The 22341-nt window shown below is 35.5% G+C and overlaps 1 protein-coding gene and 2 long non-coding RNA genes across 4 annotated transcripts; 1 reads left to right on the forward strand and 2 right to left on the reverse strand.

Annotated features, from left to right (window-relative positions):
* Window positions 1-3074: 3074 nt before the first annotated feature.
* Window positions 3075-5179, reverse strand: LOC126820255 (uncharacterized). Of its 2 annotated transcripts, none has more exons than XR_007679892.2 (3): window positions 5114-5179; window positions 4445-4596; window positions 3075-3390 (listed from the first exon to the last, which is right to left on the reverse strand). It is a non-coding gene; the product is annotated as an uncharacterized LOC126820255 (long non-coding RNA). The 2 variants fall into 2 exon arrangements; XR_007679891.2 differs by lacking the exon at window positions 5114-5179 and adding an exon at window positions 4770-4895.
* Window positions 5180-8905: 3726 nt separating this feature from the next.
* Window positions 8906-12608, forward strand: LOC130010408 (uncharacterized). Its single transcript, XR_008788242.1, has 4 exons — window positions 8906-9325; window positions 10011-10148; window positions 10651-10701; window positions 11913-12608. It is a non-coding gene; the product is annotated as an uncharacterized LOC130010408 (long non-coding RNA).
* LOC126820253 (ribulose-phosphate 3-epimerase) lies at window positions 12585-19905 on the reverse strand. The gene is made up of 5 exons (XM_050548088.1): window positions 19663-19905; window positions 18752-18859; window positions 17577-17711; window positions 15753-15839; window positions 12585-14932 (listed from the first exon to the last, which is right to left on the reverse strand). Exons 1-5 carry the CDS (start codon window positions 19903-19905, stop codon window positions 14819-14821), a joined length of 687 nt encoding a protein of 228 aa, XP_050404045.1. The 3' UTR covers window positions 12585-14818.
* Window positions 19906-22341: the final 2436 nt, after the last annotated feature.

The following is a 22341-nucleotide window of genomic DNA, read 5'->3' on the forward strand; positions in this document are numbered from 1 at the left end:
CTCCAAAACACATTTAATTAAATAAGTATTCTAAAACGAACTAAAGATATCATAAATGAGGATGCCTCAGCAGTGGGTTCACATTAAAAAAAAGCTCGTTCTCCTTGTTTGTTGATATTGGCGAATGCCTGAGCAGTGGATTCACATAAAAAATGCTCTTTCTCCTTGGTTTTTGATATTGGCGAATGTCGGAAAACAAACTACTCGTTTTTCGATTTTCAAAATTGAATCTCAAGCTAACTTCACACTGCCCTGTTTATGATACTAATTTGTCTAATTGGGGGCATAAAATTACATTATGTTAAAAATAAACGAAATAGCGTTAATGAAAGCGTGGTAACATTATAACCCCGTGGCTTAGTCTTTGTACAATGACGAGTGCATACTATCCTAAAACAATAATTAAATCCGAACAGTCAGATTTTTCGGACAAACGGGCAAAAATAATATAATATAGGTTTGACCGACGTGGATATTGTTGGAACTCTCTAACGTTGGATTTCACGTTATTCGGCGATTAAATCGTATATATCAGGAACACAAGGATTTTTTATATACATTTTTATATCAAGCAGGATTCCAAGTTTACAAGCATATGTCTATATAAAACTCAAAGATAACATCTTTCAGTCTCTTAACCATTATACTAAGCTCGCAGAACGAGCTAGCTGATAGAAACGTCACATCATGTTTCTCCCAAGAATTCAAACGGCATCTGATTTAATCAGATTGAGTTTTGGTCTTTTATATTCCCCGATATCTCATATAGACCAGTCAATTTATGACAAATGAGGGACCAGTCCCTAAACAGGTTTTCTGGTAGTATTGGGTGTACTGAATGACACCCTAAAAGTTTACCAAAATGGGAGTACCGGATTTTGAGGGTAAATGCCAGTTTTTTTAATAGTTCAGTAAATTTATGAAAAAGGGAGGACAACCCCGAAACAATTGAAAGAAAATGTTTTTTGATAGTTACTGGTAAAGTTGTGTGTATATACCGAATGACATCCTAAGCGTTAACCAAAATGGGATTATGGGAATGTCCCAAATTGTGATGATAAATTCTAAGTTTCCTTTAAAGGTAAAAACTTGAAATCGGGTATATTTAACAGAACCCAATGAAACTGACCCGGGCTTTCTTAAGGTTTTGAGAGTCAATCCTTCACATGAAATGGTTTTAATCCGATGCTTCTTTGTGCCATTTTCGGGGTGGAGGATACCCTACACTAAAAGCCTACGGTCGAGAACCCATATATATATATAAATATGTATAACTCCACACTGTTTCGTCATACAATAGCAAATTTGGCTATGTGTAGATATGTCCCTTACACCATTTTCAGGTGTACCCGTATACCTCAGAACCTGCGACGGAAAACCCAAATTTACGAATAAGAATAACTCAGCACTGGTCCCATATACCATTTGCTGAGTACTTCATCACATACTGGCATAGTCGGTATGTATATGTTTTGGGGGTCGACACCTCAACCCCCATAACCCACTGTCGTGAAAAATGAGGAAAGCAAGACAAGCAAATAGATGTGTAAGGAATCATTTACCAATTAGATTTACATATATGTATGGGGGCTGATTGGTATCATGTCGTAATGTCGTCTTTCATAACGCGACAACCCTATATGTGACGAATTGGAGTTAATGGGGAGGGAATGGGGCGGGGAGGCAATGTTTGACATGGTAATTAAAGATAGCTACTGAAGCGGTAGAGTTGTATTCCACGATACTGATTGCGGGGGCGGGGGGACACATATCTTCTGATACTTTTAAATTGTTTAAGCGGCATTAAGTTACTGGATGAGAACAACAAATGACACTATTATATCGAATACAAAGTAGAAATAAATCTTTCAAATAATTTGTATTCCATATAAATGTGTTATCTTCTGATATACTGCTGGTGCGGAATGCAAACATAAGCTTTTCTTTCTAACACGCACGGTAGTCTTAAACATCTATAATCATCCTCGGCTTTCTTCATTTGTATATAAAACACACTTTCATCTGCATCTAGTGCCGAGGGTGGTGGGTTGGGTTGGTTAGGAATAGCCTAAGTCCTTTCTTCGTCTAAATCCGAAACAGATGCTGCATAAGGTGTGTTATTTAAAATGACTGGATGTCATGTATATTTATTTAGAGGAGTGGGTATATATGCCTACTCAAAAAATGTTAGGTCAACAAGTAAAACCCTTGTTACAATACGATTACAAAACAACCGACTCCCGTCTTACATTTAGAAACGATTATTTAATTGTTTTTATAGTAGAGTTTGTCCCAATGAAACATTATGAGGCAGTAACTAGAAGAATATCTAATATGAATATATTAACAACTAGTTGCAGCACTCTGCTGATTTTATATAATAATAAATAATAATAATAATAATAATGGATTTGTATAGCACCTCGTATCCAAAAAGTTTGCTCACTGGCGCTGAGTTAGTCACATTTACGACAGTTTTCCATCATCTGCACTGAATAGGTGTGTTTCTAGCAAGGATTTAAATAAGTACACAATGATTTCGCATCCTTAATATGTGATGGCAGCCTGTTCCACAGTTTAGGAGCAGCAACAGAAAAGCTTCTGTCTCCACATTTCACATAATTTGATTTCGGAATTTCTTACTGAATTTTGTTTGAAGAACGGGTTTCCCTTTGTGATGATTTTATGTGAAGTAGATCCTGGGGGTAGGTAGGAGAGGTGGTGTTTGGCTGTAAACATTTGTAAGTCATTAATAGTATTTTGTAATTAATACGTTATACAGCGTTCATAGTTCATATTCTCGGTTGTCAAATACCATTATTATGGTAATACCCAAAGTATCGATAGTCCTTCCATCAACAATCTGCAATCATATCATCGTTTAACGGAGATATGACGGGCATTGTCAATCCACACAATATCAATGCCTTCAGATGCTTTAGAAAGTTGATTATGGACTTGTCTTGTGAATACATGTCAAAATAATAATTTATATAACATTTGAAGCAAGACAAACGTCCAACAATAGGCAAGGTTAGCGCTTACATAATGTCGCTTTAAGTAAACAACGTAAGGAACATTTTAACATTAATTCATCCCTTTATTGACATTATTTAAATATGAAAGCTTCAACATAAAAAAAAACTCAAATCCTCCATTACCTTAGATATAGTCTTTCTAAATTAAAATATAAACGGGCACCATATCAGAATGTATCAAAATATGAACGGATATGGATATACCAAAATGGAGTGATCCGCGCTTGGCGTTGGTACTTTGATTCACACCACCCTATAGCAAATGGATTGTTTATGCAAATTGTTTCTAACAACATAGTTTCAGACTAATTCCCATTACAGCTCACAACTGTAGCATCATTCAAAGGCGGGACTGAAGATATAAACAAAATCATATATGTAATTTAAAACACCGAAGAGGTAGGTTAAAGATGCATTATGGGAGATTAGATAAAGACCTGCAGTTCTCACTATAATAGTTAAAAAACTAGGCAATGTAAAGGGAATTTGCGTAAAATTTCAGTCACATTGGTACACTCTGAACCGAGATTTTAGCGATTGAATTTTCGGCCTAGCCTCGATTATCATTACTAAAGTAGATAATAAAACATAGCCTCGATTATCCATTTTATGATTAAATCATGAATGAAAGTCGAGCAGTAAATCGGATCCTAATCGAGTAAAGATTGCAGGCTGGCGTTGACACCGGGAGTTGATTATGCTCTGAATAAGTTAATTAATGTCTAATTAATAATTTAGATAACATTTCAGGCCTAAAGAAAGACTTGCAATAGGCAGATTTAGCTCTTGCATAATGTATGTTTAATCATAAAGAGATAAGAAACTGAGCCTTGAGTGCAGGCAAACCATAGATTATTATGTAATAACTGTAATATCATTAAGCAGACCTGGTTTAGCTGGAAAAGAGACGTAGTGAGATCAAATATTTCTCACAGCAGATGACAAAAGTATATTTCAGAAATTCTGCAATTCGTCCAAAAATAAAGAAATAAGTAAGGGATTGATATGTAATTTCTAGTTTCCTTATTATTGTTATTGGCCCGACATCCCTCCTATGATTAAATGATATTCCGATGGTCAGAAAGCTGCCAAAAATGACTGTTGTGAATCGATGTGCTGAGAAAATCGTTTAGATGGAATTATAGCTGAGGAGACGAACGGATAAGAGTCATAATGCTTGCAATAAACCCACATATTGGTATAAACAGATCCCAGATTTTAAGATTAGGGGCCTCGATGCACTTCTTTACCCCTGGAACACTAATAATTTTAAGACCGGCTTCCGTATACGGATGTGCAGTATTCTGGGTATAACATGGAGAAAAGTCGTTCAGGCTCAGAAGAAGAAACGGAATTATTGGAGTTTGTCATTTGAACTGAGCAAATCCATTTTATTAAAGACTCACCATAACTAGAATCCAGTACAAAGGTTATCTTTGAATCAGGTCTGCATCCACCACAAATACCATCACAACGCGCTTCTATAACATAATCAGAAACTCGTGTCACGTGGTCGATCTTGGCCTGCCATCCATATAGGTACATACGTGTAAGATGTCTGTAAATATCATTAAAATAAACCAATTAAAGAAAGCCTAAAAAAGAAGTCCCAATTTTCACATAATGGAAAAATATAAAAGTAAATTAGAAAGGTTTGGACTAAGATGGGAAGTGTTTCATAGCATAATCATTGTGGAAAAGCCGAGGCTGAAGTCGAAAAGTTCCTGTAACCTTGACATTGAGCGAACCTTGCATTTTGCAACTCGGTTATCACAGGCAGGCGTTTCAGTTAGAAAGCTTGAGACTTGGTATTCGCGATGATATTTTCTATCGGGAAATCTGAGAGGTTTAACTAAGTCCTAGACCAATCGATATGGTGACGAGTATTACGCGATGGCCTCGATCATTCGGCACACCTCCAGCAATACATCTAACCTCGGCCACATTGGAACTACTTTCAAGTTTCCGGATTAAAAATGGTGGAGCCTATGAAGACGCATGCGAAGAGTGTTTTATCCCAAGAATCAACCGACAGCCGCATCACAATTGCATGGGTGTAGCCACACATTACTTACCGTCATACAGCCGATGCTAGATAAACCCTTCCGAGGTTTGCAAAATGGTCCTCGATAAGAAGTACGGAGTTACAGTGAGGCCAAAGCTTCTATTAAAGATGTGTTTATCCAAGCACAAAACGATTGTTACACAATAGGGGGGTATTATGGAAACGTTATCGTGTCGCCTTTGACACATTAAATATCCTTATAATGTCAGCTATGACACGGGAAGGTGTGAGATATTAATATAATATCACTCATGTCCAGATTGTCGACCCATTACCAGATGGTTAGGCTGAACTATGTAATGTCCGTTGACTTGTGCAGAAAGTTTATCTGACATTATGCAATAGCCGAGCCGTGTAATCGTTTTGACATCCTTTGTCAGCGTGGTCGCACGCTAACGCTAGCTATCCAATCGGATCACAGTCCACCCTCGTTGTTGTTATTCCTAGTGCGTAACGTCCGCTTCCACCGCAGATGATATCAGACAAGTTGTCTTATTTTCATTTATATTATCTTAGCGCACGCGTAGGGTCTTTCCTGTGGGGAAACCAGAGTACCCGGAGTAAACCAACGAGGTTGATAAGGCATCTCCAAGCCACATACGCTCACATAAGGGGTCGAAACCACAACCACAAGCCAGAGGTGACCGGGCAGACGGAGGTCGAAGCGTGGCACTCTAGACCACAGTGTGTTTGGCGTGGGGCCGACTATTGGGGCTGGACATCTGACCGGTCCAAAGGGGTTAAAAGCAGGTATCTAAACGATAGTCGGGAGTATGTTGAAACCAGATGACGAGTTAAGACCAGGACCAGCGCCAGGGCCCCAAACACAAAATTAAGCTAACTAAGAGTAATTAACTACGGAGTCGTATACATTATATGTTTAGAAGAATAAAAGTATTATATGGAGCTAATTCAGTGTTATCATCAAGAACTAATAGTGCAATACGATTGCTAATGAAAATGTAGTCTCCTGCTAACTCGACGTTGGTAGTCCGTTGAAAGGGTTTCACAGAGCTTCAGATACTCGCTTCCATATGCAACGTCACCGATAATATTGCTACTATGTAACGTCAACAAGAAACTTTAAAGGGACTAGTAGGACGTTAAACCCCATTTCATTTCATTTCATTTAAAGGGATTGTACGTCTAACTCAATATTTTACATGTAATTGTGGGCGTATAAACCGTGTAGAATGGACCAAGCAGGCGTAAACGACTGTCGTTCAATTTTGACTTTGAACGTCAACGATATTGCTATACCACTATGTTTGCTATTATATAACTCATGGCAAAGTTGCGGGTCTGTCATTATTATGTAACGCCAACAATACTCTTTAGTATCTACTATACGTCAACGATAATGCTTTGGACCTGTGCAACGTCAACGATAGCATTTCCGACCTACCATACCTAAAGTCAACGATCGGACACACTGTTTGTAAAGACAACGTTTAGGGGTCCGCCTTTAACGTCAAGGGTAATGTTTAAGGACTACCAAACGTAGCGCCAAGATAATGTTTAAAATCTACCATAATAATATGTAACGTCAACGATAATGTTTCTGGCCTACCATATTTAACGCCAACGATAGTGTTTACGACTACCGAAACGTCAACGATGTTTAGAATCTACCATATCTAACGTCAGCGAGAATGTTTACTACCTACCATCTGCAACAGCAACGACAATGTTTATGATACACCATCTGCAACACCAACGATCTACCACTTTAAGTAATGTTAAGATACACGTATAGGGCCTACAGTAGCATTCAACGATAATATTCCAGAAAGTTCTCATTTAGGAGACAGGTTGGAGGGTGGTTGGGAGCGGGGTATTATTAGACTGTAAATTTAATACCGAGCTGTTTTCAAGAATATCTGGCACCGTTTTAAATGATAGAATTAATCAAACAAACAAAACCCGATATCAAATGACCATTTCTGTTTTGATTAAAACACTTCTCTTACCTGATTACTGAAGGCTAATCCAGTATTTGTGATGTCTATTCTCATTGTTCCTAAACCTGGGCAGGGACTGTACAAACTACAAGCAAACGCATTACCGAATTTAACATGATACCCATCTGCACTAGTGGTCGAAGCGAAGGTAAAATCATCTTCTATAACTTGTAAAGTCTGAAAAATAAATATTAAAACATGTCTGTTTAATAAACAGTTTTATAAACTCTGGTCATCCTCACTAACCCAGGCCCATTTTCTTTTTTTGCTTGGGAAATTCTACTGGACTTCTCTTTCAAATTTGAACATGTCAAAAGGGTAATTCTATCGATTACGTAACATTTCGATCACAGATAGTGGAGTGGTTGTTCGATGGAGTATTTTAAAACGTTGCACGATTGTCTAATGCTACGTCTCCAAAACCATCACGATTCGTTCTACGATTGAAATCGTGGTTTTAATCGTGGAGTAATCGAGGTGATCAATCTTGAGGTCAGTCGCAGCAACGCTGTTAATCTCAGATACGTTTTGGGCGGTTCAAACCTTTACTACGATCAACACTATTAATTGTAAGTCGCGATCATCGCTTCAGATCATAACAAAGTGCGACAAATCGCAACTAATCGTGTTTCTAAACCGTGGTAGACCCATAATATTGCCATTATATTTGAATTCCCAATCTACATGTCTTCAATGACAAAAGCAAATCTGTATTGAAATTAAAAACCCACCGGAGTTGTAATGCGGACTTTGTTGAACCTGGTTCTCCCAGATATTGCAATATAAATATAACGCGAAGAACAGGTCGATCCCGATTGTCTTGTACTTGGAAAATTAGCTTCATTATTCCGATGAAGAGTAATAAAATCAGTTGGAGTAGTGGTGGACATCATATGACAGTAGATTTTAACAGGTTGATAACCTGTCGCTGGGGGGTATACCCAATATTCACCATCAGTTCTGTAGATTGAGTTGCAGATCTTAATATCTTCACAACTTGATACAGCTGAAGAATTAAAATGATAAATCATCATACTATGTTTGCTTATAGTCTCAGCGCGGGGGGGGGGGGGTCCACCAAATGGGCACAAAACCAGACCCAACTTTTCAAGAGTAAAATTTTGCGTAGAATACGATGCCGAGTTGTAATCAGTCCGTCGTTGGGGCGTTTTCCGTTTTCGAGATATTCGGGGTCAAAGGTCAAATGGGTTCATTTTCACTGAAAGTGAATGCGCAGTCATTCTTGTCTTTTTCCCCCTTTTGCATGGCGATTTTTGTTGACTTTTTGGTGTAGAATTGAGGAAAAGGGTTTGAAAATACATTTTCTGCCAGGTTTTGGTGAATATTCATAATTTTGATGCGGAAGGATACAAGAGTTGAGAGGTTGGTTACGTTGAAATGTAGGGCCTGAAATTGCATGTTTACTTGTCTCTACTTCCAGCTTGTGTATCTCAAGTTTTTCATGAAGAACCTCATACGTGCTTTTGGGCAAGTGGTTGCCACATGTTGCTCCATCTGTGGTAGAAAGCGTTCTACCCAACGAAAATTTGGGAAAAAGTTAGAGCCGGTCTAAGATACGAGAATTAACATTGGAGTCAATGGGAAATCTTTAGTGATCTGTGTCCTGTCTGATCTGTCAAGGGAAATAACTCCCGTTTCGTTGTTTCAAGCAAGAATTTTTTGTTCAGTGTTAAAAACATTCCCTATTTAGCACCGACTTGGTAATAAAATTATCGCTTATGATGTATTAATTTGTTTGGGTTTTTTTTGTTTTGTTTTTTTCTTCAAATTAGTATTTCGTTTCGTGTGAAATTCCGAACATTCAATCATTTGAACGAAACCGGATGTTTGGCCTTCTTTCGTTTCGTTTCCCTGCAAATTGTTATTATTCACGTATTTTTGTCAAGTTGGCATTGCAATGTCATTTAAAGCAGAGACTATGACTTATTCATCATAAAATGACACACGATTCCCAAACTGGCATTTCCGTTTTAGAGGAAGATGATATTTTATCTAGTAAAAGTAAAACCCACAATGTCAATAAACCAGAACTTACCAAAAGAGGGGTGATTTTATTAGGAACGTTTGGGGGATTATTTGCAGGAATTTATGCTGTTGCTACTCCATTTGTTTCACCAGCATTGAGAAGAATATGTCTACCATTTGTTCCAGCTACTCCTCTTCAAATTCAAAATGTTTTTACGGCATTAACTAAACGAACTGGTTCATTGATTGATATAGGAAGTGGAGACGGTAGAATTGTAATTTAAATTCATATTATTATAATAATATTGTATTTTTATGATCATAGTATCACTGAGAAATTTTGAAAGATGCATCCCTTCCTGCATTTTTTTAATTTCAAAGTTGTATCATTTGTCAGACAGCATTAGTCTTGTTGAATTCATTCTGATACATATTAAATGCTTCAAATATATTTTTATATCCATAGTATAGCAGGCTACTGATGATCCCAATATCTGTCTACCGGTAATGAGCCAATAAGTCTCTGCCATAGATAATTTTACGGTGCCGGGTCTGTAGACATCTTGATATAGCTACCTATAGTAGTCCCATTTAATTGAAGAAAATTATAAAGTTGTAATAAAAAACATATGCACTTTGATCCACCCAGCATAATATATGTGACATTCACCCTGCACTCTGCTAATTGATTATATTCCATTTTTTTTTCATGTCATTTGCCAGAAGTAGAACAAGCTTTTTCATGGCGAACCATTGCATTTGCCCTCGGCTTTCTGTTCCTTGTCACAAAAACTTGATACACAGAGTAAGAACATGGGTTTCCAGGACATTTAGTAAACCTATTGGAAACAGCAGGCAAATACAATGACATCATCTTTTGAATATACATAAAATTAGAATTATAGATTATAAAATATTCAATTATAACCTTTTGATCTTTCAATTAATTTTTTTTTGCAGGTTTTAGATGCAGCACGACAAGGATTTAAATCAAGTGGAGTTGAATTAAACTACTGGTTAGTTTTGTACTCAAAATATACAGCATGGAAAAATGGTCTTTCTCCACAAGTATCTTTTTTCAGGAAGGATTTATGGAAGGTAATACATGCTTGATTACCTTTTTAGCACTAGATCTTGAGCTCTTTAGACTGCCCAGTCACTTGCTTAGCTTTCGCGCCAACAAGAACTAGTAAACGGTCTTATACATGTAAAACAGAAATCTGGTCACATATATCTGGCAATCTGAGGAACAGCAGTTTTACACTGTTTTGTTCTGTGTCCAGGGACGTACCAGTATTAATTTTCTTCAAGGGACTGGGGTAGTTAACATTTACAAGTACTAAAGGACAATATTACTGTCCACAATTTGGAATTGTTCTTTAGATTGCAGGTCTAAAAATTAAATTACATATTTAGTATAAAGTGTGTGTGAATTTCAATCTTGGTACTGCACCATTAACTTGTGGAAGAGGATGGTTAATTAATTATTCCAAATGGTAATTTAGTGTTTTCTTCCGTATTTAATATTTAAAAGGATCAGAATTTGTGACAAATTGGCTTGAGGTGAAAAATATATATTTCTAACTTTTTCTATTTTCAGACATCTCTGTCTCAGTATGATAATGTTGTTATTTTCGGTGTGGAACAGATGGTAAGTCCAGTCATTCTGCTTGGAATAGATCAGAAGTATATTCTTAATAGAATGAGGAAAAACAGGTGAAATGCCGAACCCAATACAATTAGTTGTAGTTCATATCATTAAACAAACATTATGCAAGAGCTAAATCTGCTTATTGTAGGTTCTTTCTTTAGGCCTGAAATGTTATCTAAATTATTAATTAGACATTAATTAACCTATCCAGACCATAATCAACTCTAGATGGCATCGCTAGCCTGCGATTTTAAGTGGATTGTGAGCCGATTTACTGCATAACTTTCTTTCTCGATTAAACGATTAAATGGATAATCAAGACTATGCTGCTTATCGTACTGATTTTTGTAATGATGACCGAGGCTAGGCAGAAATTTCATTCGCCTAGTTATCGGTTCATAGTGGATCAATTTGAATGAAATTTTCAGCAAATCTAGTTTTTAATTATTATAGTGAGAACTGCCAACTCGTTATTGAATCTCCCATAATGTATCTTTCAATTGCTTGCAGAAAAGGCTTTTTAGCAGTAAGAGAAAACTATGATCTTAAGAAAAGTGACAAGATGAAATCATTTGTGAGGAAATGACTCGGATCATTCAATCTCACAATCCTCACCCCATTTCTCAATATAAATGGTGTTTGTTAAGCATATCCGCAATATCACCCATGGCCCAACAGTTCCTGATTAATGCTAATTTATTACTACTTCAACATTCTTGGGAGGATCACGGTGGCTAAGTGGGTAAGACGCTGGTTCACTAACCTGGAGGTCGGGTGTTCGATCCCTGCATTGGCTGAGAAAGTTCATCTAGATTTTCCGGGGTGGTTCTCCCTTGTCAGTGATGCAGGATGGAGGGCCTGACAAGGACAGCTGTCTAGTCATTCGGATGGCATGCACGTAAAAGATCCCTTGACAGATGGAATTCGATATAAGAGTAGGCTGTAGTGCCTCTGTCCGGGCAAAATTTCCCTCATAGCACACTGTATGGCATATGCCTGTCTTCATTAGCCCAGTCGGAGCAGAACAGTAGAACGTTAATCCCCATTTCATTTCAACACTTCTGTGGCAAGCTATTGATAGTGATTTATATCTGTATTAAGCAATTAATATGAAGGGTCTAGCTAAATGCACAGTAGGTTAAAAGCAGATTATCTGACAAAAAGCTTTAAACCCAAAGAGAAACTAAACCAAGGTACTGTTTATTTTCCAGATGTCAAAGCTAGAGGAGAAATTAGACAAAGAACTGGTAGAAGGAAGACATGTTGTGGCATGTAGATTTCCATTTCCAACATGGCAACCCGCGAAAACAATAGGAAGTGGTGTTGATACAGTTTGGTTGTATATAAAAGGAAGAGAAAAACTTTGTAAAGATAACCATAATAATCCAGTCTGATATTTATTAAAAATGTTTTGAAGTGATGTTATTTTTATTATCAGACTATTTGAGGGTCAGTGTTTTTAAGAAAGAATGGCTCTTTCCTACATGTGATGAAATAGATGACAGTGTGTTAACCCTGTAATGCAATTTGTTACACAAAAATAGTGTTCTTTAATGCAAAGAATTAGAGCACAAATGTGAAGCCAACAGTAATGGTTCTTTCCTACATGTGATGAAATAGATGACAGTGTGTGCCATGAACCCTGTAACACAATTTTTTACACCAAAATAGTGTTCTTTAATGCAAAGAATTAGAGGACAAAAGTGAAACCAACGGTAAGATGTTCATGGTGAGATACATACAGACAACATTAATCGGGAATATCCATGAGTTAGACTATATTATATTTGGATGATATACTTCATGTAATTGATCTTGCAATAGTGAAGTGTTAAAAATTTACCCTTTTACATTGCAGATGACAGCATTAAATTAAAACATAGAATAATAAAAGGATTTTATTTTCAGATACATGTTTGGTTTTCCTTTGTAATTTGTATGTATGTACTTACTCCAAAACTATGTAAGGTAATGTTAAATAGAAATAATATGAAATCAATGGCATACAGAAGAGAATATCTGGCTTTAATTTATATTTTTAAATAAACATTATCAGATTGCCAGTATTAACAGTTCACACTAAAATACACATTATGTGACCAGCTCTGGCTAAATAAAAGACACATGCTGTACATGTATCACCCTTATTTTAGATATGCAACAAAACCAAATCTATTTGGTGAACACTTGCTTTTTTGTTGGCCATTGTCTTGATATCTTTATTTCAGTAATTTACAATTGCTTTTTTTTTCTAAAAATGAATATCATTTTAGATATCTCTGGCATTGTGTAAGATAATGCACATGTCTTTGGAAACAGAAGTTAAATTTATAAATACATGTACCAGTAGCTGTGTTTTAAAATTTTACCAATGTGTCTCATTAGGTCATAGCCAGTCGTATTTAATTAAAATAATAAAATAAAGACCCCATTTATATGATGATAAGCTAATGAATATTTTTATATAATCAAAGATTAAAGGAGCTAAGTCGCTAATATTTGGGACCTAGAAATTGACACAAATGGGTCGCAACGCATACAATAATGTAATATGAAAGCATATAAATTGATTTACATTCAATCGTTTCTGTAATTTCTAATCAGTTAGTTTCGGCGAAATACACCAGTATTCTCAATCGAATTTCAATCTCTAGCGTCTGGTTATTCCAGTCTACATCAATAGTATTTATTGGGCATGCTCTCCAGATAAGAATAAAACGTCACCGTTTGACATGACTTGTGGAATATGCCTAGCCTCGTTTTTCGAGTACCTTCTTACAAATAGTGCTGAAACACATTATGGCACACGATTCGTGTACCAATTGTAAAATGTTTATTTTGTCTTAATTATTGGATATCAGAAGGCCATTTTTTCCCGGTAAGATCACAACATCAATGTTGATTTAAACCGACAAATAAATCGTGTTTTCAATATCGAAGATTTTGGATGATATTGAGTTAGAGACTTAGCTACTTTAATTAAAGTATATTAGTATAGTATATATATTAAATGTAATAGAACTATTGAGATCATTTGACATAAAATATTTCATAGAAATATATACAGACAGCTCAGTCTCAACCAGAATAAATGATGGTAAATTACAAATGCTAAGACCAAAATGTTTTTCAGAAAATCATGCTAATCTAACTGTAATACAATGTGCATCTCAATTCATACTTCTCAATAGGATAAAATATAATAGTGTAAAAGGAGGATTGTAGTTTCCTGAACAGTCAAGAACGACCATCAACGTTGATATATACTCTTCAAAAAAAATGTAGGGGATATTGAAATGCAAATACCTATGCAGGTTGTGATATGATAAATAGTCATGGATACTTGACATGCTTTGAGAGTATGTTCACAGATGAAGAACTTATCGCCCCAACAGAACCACTGAGCTGCACATGCGACACGCAATAGTGCCGTACACGTGGGAGGGGTTCATTGTCAAATTTGACACTTCAAGGAAGGGTTGATAAAAACTGCCGTGTGCTGGTTTATCTATCCATGTTAGCATTCCTATCGGTTCTTGCATAAGATTTACTGTTTAGCGTATCTTTGTTTTAGTGTGTTACGTTTATTTTCATCGGGAGACGTGTTTGTCAACGTCAACCGACAACACTGCAAGAATTGCCTGTGACACTGCAAGGGGAGTGGGTCAGATTGCCCCAAATCGTGATTGGACGGTTGATTAGGAGCATGCCACGACGAATTGCTGAATGTCTGAGGATTGGTGGATCTATTACTCATTATTAAGACAAAAATCAAAAACGTCCATTTTCACTTTTGACGGTGTATGTCTCTCTTTGCGAGTGAAATGGGGCCGTCAGATAAGCCGCCCATATGAACTGTTTATGTTTATGTGTAGGCAATTGGCCTGTTAATAACATACACTGGTTACCTCTAATAAAAACAGCATTTCCGCATTGTTTCTGAATATCCCCTACTTTTTCTGAAGAGTATATATCATCAAAGATCTTTCGCCATTTAAATAATAAAATGAGAGCAATAAAGATTATGTCATAGCTGTCAAAATTTTTAAAAACTTTCATCCATATCAAAATGGCTCTTGGAAGATAATTTTGAAGCTGAACTATGGTATTGTTCGAGTTATCTTTTCTGCTGTAAAGCATCATCTATAACTTTTCTCATATATCTAATAACTTCACGTGGATTCTCGTTCTTCACAATAGCACAACCAGATACAATTACATTTGCTCCAACCTGCAGATAAAAACAAAACAAATATTATACATGTTCAAATCTTGATATAAAAAATTGTAGTCTATATGCATGTTTTAAATTCTTTGAGCGTCTTAAAAGACTCCAGCTAAAACAGTTCTACATTTCAGTTCAAGACATTTACAACCTTGACCAAAGAGTATGTGTCGATCTAGAATCTAAATATCACCTTTGTTCAATATGCCCCCATTATTCTATCAAATCTTAAATTTCAGTACTTCACGTTTAAGGGGAGATTTTGCTCCTCTCGACGCACATCGACTTTTCAAAGGAGTCATTAAAGACTCCCGCAAATTAGCTAAATCTCTCTCCTAAATATTGAGATTAATAAACTACTTTCAGTTTTTGTTTACTTTTAAACTGCATACATTCAAGGTATCAGGAGCTTTTTATTGCTCCCGCACAATTTTATAAACATGAAGGACTGAAATTTCTGATTGCTTTCAACAGGTTACTGAGTTTAGTATAGGAGGATGGTCTTTGGGAATATTTCTCAAAAACTTATAGTCATTTTATGTGCTCCTAGATTTAAATGATTATTTGAAGAATACTGATATTCCATCAACTGTAAGTTCCTATACCCAATAAAGGAATATTAGTATCTGCTAATAACTGCTTTCAATCTCACATTTTGACAAGTTGGATCCGGATTGCAGTTATGACAAGTTTATTCAGTATGTGAGAATATATGTGCAAAGGCTGAAGCACTTGCACCAATCAACTCTAATACTGGTCTCTAATACTGGTAGGTCAGCTGAATAGATTATTATTACAAAACATGCATAATGATAATAAGACATACATCAGCACACTGTTGTATAGTTGAGGGCCCAACTCCACCATCAACTTCAATATCAAGATTTTTATATTTCTCTCTTAAAAACTTAACCTAGGAAAAAAAAGACATGATTAAAAAACCTTATTTAACACTTGATCTTCTGAGATGGGTTAAAATGTCCTATGACATCAAGTCTGTAGCAGTAAGGGACAGGAATATAAAATGTAAATTGAATAGCTAGAATATAGCAGGCCATAAAATCTGATTCTGCTCCAATCTTTGGTATCTATTCTGTAGCATACACAATATTAGAAGGCGCAGGATTATTTTGATATCTTAAAGGAGGTTTTTTTATAATGATCTTTCAGAAAATATCAAATTTTCCATGGTACCGTTGTCGTAAAAATGTAATCAGATTGATTATTGAAGAAAACAAAATAAACAAGCCAACAGTGAGGCTGATGTCCCCCGCCGAAATAGGAAAATAATTAGAGGACACATATAAATTTATCACAAATTATCTTTTACAAAGTATTGAACAATCAAACAGTATATCTTTACTTATAGTCTAACAATCAAAGTAGGAGAGTTATTGTTTTCCAAAGTCTCGACCAATCAAATTGCGTATCGCTCTGCTTACCCTGAGCAGAAAATGCTCATTATCAAACTTAGTCAAGGTATTACTGTAATGAAACTATACACCAAGTTTCATCAATCTCACTTAATTAGAACTAAAGTTATCGTGTCCCAAAGCATCAACCAATCAAATTGCTTATCTCTGCTTATCCTAAGCGGAAAATGCTCATCTTCGAACTCCATCAAGGCATTGACCTAATCAACACATACACCAAGTTTGAACATTCTAGCTCAATTAGGAAGAGAGTTATCGTGCCCCAAAGTATCAACCAATCAAATTGCTTATCTCTGCTTACCCTAAGCGGAAAATGCTCATCTTCGAACTCCATCAAGGCATTGACCTAATAAACACATACACCAAGTTTGAACATTCTAGCTCAATTAAAAGTTATCGTGTCCCAAAGCATCAACCAATCAAATTGCTTATCTCTGCTTACCCTAAGCGGAAAATGCTCATCTTCGAACTCCATCAAGGCATTGACCTAATCAACACATACACCAAGTTTGAACATTCTAGCCCAATTAGGAAGAGAGTTATCGTGTCCCAAAGCATCAACCAATCAAATTGCTTATCTCTGCTTACCCTAAGCGGAAAATGCTCATCTTCGAACTCCATCAAGGCATTGACCCAATAAACACATACACCAAGTTTGAACATTCTAGCTCAATTAGGAAGAGAGTTATTGTGTCCCAAAAAGTGTGACGGACAGACAGACGGACAGACAGACAGACAGACGGACAGACAGACGGACGAACCCATTTTAATAGTCCCCTGCTTTCTTCGAAAGGCGGGGGACAAAAAATAGATTGTTGATAGGTTGAGCAAGTGATCCTTCTCTGCACACTTGTTATTAGACCACTCAAACCACTACCCCCGCCCCACCCCTAATTTGATTAGGACTAAAGACAGAAACTACTGTACAACTAGGATATGATTGGTCTAAAATTCATAATAAACCAAGTTGGTGTGTCATTGAAATAATAATACCGGGTAATAGTAATCCGGCCGGTAATGAAGTATTAATTATAACCCTTTGTTGGATGATGACTCATAAATTTAAGTACATGTAGCAATTTCACTGCTTTGTTCATTGCCTGTATAGCACGTTATTTCCTTCTTTAATGTACTTATCAGATTCTATGCACTGGTATATGTGGATGTTCATAAGCTTAAATACCAATAGAATTTTTGCAGGTTTTTTTTTTTTTTACCTTTGGTAGACATTCGGCTATAAATGACTGTCCTCCAAATCCCGGATTAACTGTCATGACTTGAATAAGATCAACTTGATCAACATATGGTAGAACAACTTCTACTGGTGTAGGTGGATTTATACCTAAACCAACCTAAAATAAATTAAAAGTAATACAACAAAAAGGGTTTAGAATGTGATGCACCCACAAAACAAATTAACTCTTGTGCGGATACAAGGGGTATTTCGGGACCCAACAACCATATCCTTAACATTTGTGGGGAATTGGTTCATAATTGTCTAGAGAGAACTTTATACATTGTCAGCTACTTAACTTTGGGTATAATGCTGCAAATAGAATAGAGGTGAGACAGTGGCAACATTCACCATTTGACAAGAAACTAACAGTATTACATTATCGAAAACAAGGGGTCCCCCTCCCATCTCTTTTAAACATTTAACTGGTTACAAGTTCCTAATCTGTTCTGTGCTCAGTGCAAGCTTTGTATTTGGAATCATTCTCACTGATGATATTGTGTTGATCATTCTAGTAATCTAGATCTGAAAACAAATCTAGGTACCCTACCAACCCCGTCAAAAGACGATTCTACATTGGAAATGACAATTAAGCTATTTGCAGATTTTGATGGTTTCAAAGATAGCTTATATTTCATATCTTCACTGTTAATACCTCAAATATATTTTTTTTACTCTGATTGATTATTCTTCAGTTTTATATGAAGCTCTAGTTTGATTGTATCTGAATAAAATTATAAATATAAAAACCTATTTATGTCTGAGGTCTTTGGGTAACGTGTCTGCACAAGGGTTAAACTACTGGTACATGTAGTTCAATTCTATGTCGGGAAATAAATGTTATTATGGTTTACATGGAGCTACCTCCATTGTTAAGATTTTATTTAAAGGGATTCCAGTGTGCTATAAACTAACTGTATCAATGTATCAAGTACATACTTCAAGATACTAAAAATAAATTATCAAAAGAACACCTGCTTAAATGTTGATTAAAATATATTCAGTTCTACTGGAAGTTCTACTGTTATAAGCCTTTAATATATAATTTATTTGTATATTCCTTACTTGTGTTGATATATTTTTTGTTTCTTTTGCCTTTCGAAGTTTGGAGTGTTTTTGTTTTATATTTTAGATGGACATGATATCAAAATACTATACCTTCATGCCAGCTTCTTTTATTTTTCTAATACACAATTCAGGATCTTTTGTAGCTTCGAAATGAAACAAATACATATCACCACCAGCATCAGCTACTGGTTCAACCCACTAAAATTAATAAAATAAGAACAGGCTTGTGTAAATTTTTAGTAGGGCTTTAATTAAACCCCATTTCATTCCTTTTCATGTGAAATATTAGGTATTTGCGAAAGAAAATTTCCATAATATTTTCCAAATGTGAGATACACCCATAACTAATGTACATGTATGTTCTACAGACAAGCACTGTAATAATTTATTAGTCTTGAACTATCATGACCTAAAAATATGTCTAGTTAAAAAACAAAAATTTAATGTAAGCTCTAAAAATGGATCAATCTATCAACAATTTAATAAGTTAAACTCATATAAAAAAAAATTCATATCCTGCTGTGTATTAATATTATTTGAAAAAGCATTATAAAATAAGAAGTGTGATAATATACACATTCTATTTTTTTTTCTAAATGAAATAATGACTAAGCATATCTATATACAGCTATATCATCCCGTGGTAAAACAAAAAAATCAAAAAAAATCCATTAATTCAAAACTTGCTAAATTCAAAAGTTAACACCATAATTCAATGAAAATTCGTAATATAACATTAGTTCAATATATTTTTTATCATATCTAATAAATATTGAAACCATCTTTGGAACTTTTAGTAGTCCTAGAACTAGAGAAGTAGGCCTTGACACAATGTTACTTGCATGAATTGAGAGTTTTGCCTATTATTAAAGGTCGGCCTGTATGTATAGGTATCCCTTGGTCAACTGTTTATGGTAGCACTAAATTATTATGAAAATACGGAATGTCAATCCATCTCCAAGGTTATAATTCACAAAACTAACGAAACAAAAAGAGCAAACCTTTTCTGGATCTTGAACCATCATGTGCATTTCAAAGAAAACTCCAGGCAGCTTCGGCCGCAGGCATTTTACAACAGGATGGCCGAATGTAAGGTTCGGAACGAACTGGCCATCCATTACATCAAGATGTAAATAATCGGACCCACATTCCATAAACCGCTGACATTCACTGGCAAGTGAAGATAAGTCCGCATTTAACATTGAAGGACCGATTCTGCAAGAACTGACATTGGAGGTCGCCATCTTGGATAATATGTTACAACAACAAATTTCGTCTGCTCAAATTAAATGGAACGAAATATAATATGATCAGATTGTGTGTGATGATAGTGTGGAGTGAAGGGGTACTTTCTTGTTTTTTAAGTGCAGCGGAATAATTTAATCCCATTAAACACGAAACTGTTGTATATTTGCGCGGATTTGCATTTTGACTTGCTGTCATTTGACCAAAGCGCACTATATAAAAGTGGTGGACTATTGATTACCATAGCAAATACATATTATTTTAATGGAATTTTAATATTTTTATTTATCTTTTATTTTTTTTTTTTCATTCATTTAAAAACAAATATTTTAAAAAAAATTTTAGTTCTTTTTTAATTGTATTTCATTTCCCTTGTATATGTAACAAAAGTCAAAGCACTCCTTTAATTTCTGCGGTATGTGGTCAAAAGGAGCGCATTATCCTTTACCAACTTGAATTTGATGTAATATAGTAACTAGACTCGTAACAGTTGTAGTACCCATGGACAACTGCTTATGGGCAGTGTGAAGTTAGCTCGATTTTCGTTTTTCAATATTATTGGTGAATATCGAAAAACAACTTGCTCGTTTTTCGATATTGGCGAATGTCGAAAAACGAGCTACTCGTTTTTCAGTATTCAAACTTGAATCTCAAAAAAGCAGATTTGATGGATGCATATCTCAGAATACCTCCAAAACACATTTGATTAAATTAGTTTTCTAAAACGAAATAAAGATATCATAAATGGGGATGCCTGAGCAGTGGATTCACATAAAAAATGCTCTTTCTCCTTGGTTTGTGATATTGGCGAATGTTGGAAAACAAGCTACTCGTTCTTCGATATTCAAACTTGAATCTCGAAAAAACAGATTTGATTGATGTATATCTACAGAATGCGAAACACATTTGATTAAATCAGTTTTCTATAACGAACTAAAGCTGTCATAAATGAGGATGCCTGAGCAGTAGATTCTCATAAAAGCTGCTCGAGCTACTCATTTTTCGATATTCAGACTTGAATCTCGAAAAAAACCCAGATATAATGGATGTAATGGAAAACAAGCTACTCGTTCTTCGATATTCAAACTTGAATCTCGAAAAAACAGATTTGATTGATGTATATCTACAGAATGCGAAACACATTTGATTAAATCAGTTTTCTATAACGAACTAAAGCTGTCATAAATGAGGATGCCTGAGCAGTAGATTCGCATAAGAGCTGCTCGAGCTACTCATTTTTCGATATTCAGACTTGAATCTCGAAAAAAACCCAGATATAATGGATGTATATCTACAGAATGTCTCCAAAGTACATTTGATTAAATAAGTTTCATAAAAAGAACTAAAGATATCATAAATGAGGATGCCTGAGCAGTGGATTCACATACAAGATACTCTTTCTCCTTGTTTTTTTTTATATTGGCGAACTTGAATCCCCAAAAAAGCAGAATTAATGGATGTATGTCTACAGACTGTCTCCAAAACACATTTAATTAAATAAGTATTCTAAAACGAACTAAAGATATCATAAATGAGGATGCCTCAGCAGTGGGTTCACATTAAAAAAAAAGCTCGTTCTCCTTGTTTGTTGATATTGGCGAATGCCTGAGCAGTGGATTCACATAAAAAATGCTCTTTCTCCTTGGTTTTTGATATTGGCGAATGTCGGAAAACAAACTACTCGTTTTTCGATTTTCAAAATTGAATCTCAAGCTAACTTCACACTGCCCTGTTTATGATACTAATTTGTCTAATTGGGGGCATAAAATTACATTATGTTAAAAATAAACGAAATTGCGTTAATGAAAGCGTGGTAACATTATAATCCCGTGGCTTAGTCTTTGTACAATGAATATTGCTGTTTCCAATAACGAGTGCATACTATCCTAAAACAATAATTAAATCCGAACAGTCAGATTTTTGGGACAAACGGGCAAAAATAATATAATATAGGTTTGACCGACGTGGATATTGTTGGAACTCTCTAACGTTGGACTTCACGTTATTCGGCGATTAAATCGTATATATCAGGAACACAAGGATTTTTTATATACATTTTTATACCAAGCAGGATTCCAAGTTTACAAGCATATGTCTATATAAAACTCAAAGATAACATCTTTCAGTCTCTTAACCATTATACTAAGCTCGCAGAACGAGCTAGCTGATAGAAACGTCACATCATGTTTCTCCCAAGAATTCAAACGGCATCTGATTTAATCAGATTGAGTTTTGGTCTTTTATATTCCCCGATATCTCATATAGACCAGTCAATTTATGACAAATGAGGGACCAGTCCCTAAACAGGTTTTCTGGTAGTATTGGGTGTACTGAATGACACCCTAAAAGTTTACCAAAATGGGAGTACCGGATTTTGAGGGTAAATGCCAGTTATTTTAATAGTTCAGTAAATTTATGAAAAAGGGAGGACAACC

Source organism: Patella vulgata, chromosome 5 (genome assembly GCF_932274485.2).
Source record: "Patella vulgata chromosome 5, xgPatVulg1.2, whole genome shotgun sequence".
Taxonomy (NCBI): Eukaryota; Metazoa; Mollusca; class Gastropoda; family Patellidae; genus Patella; species Patella vulgata.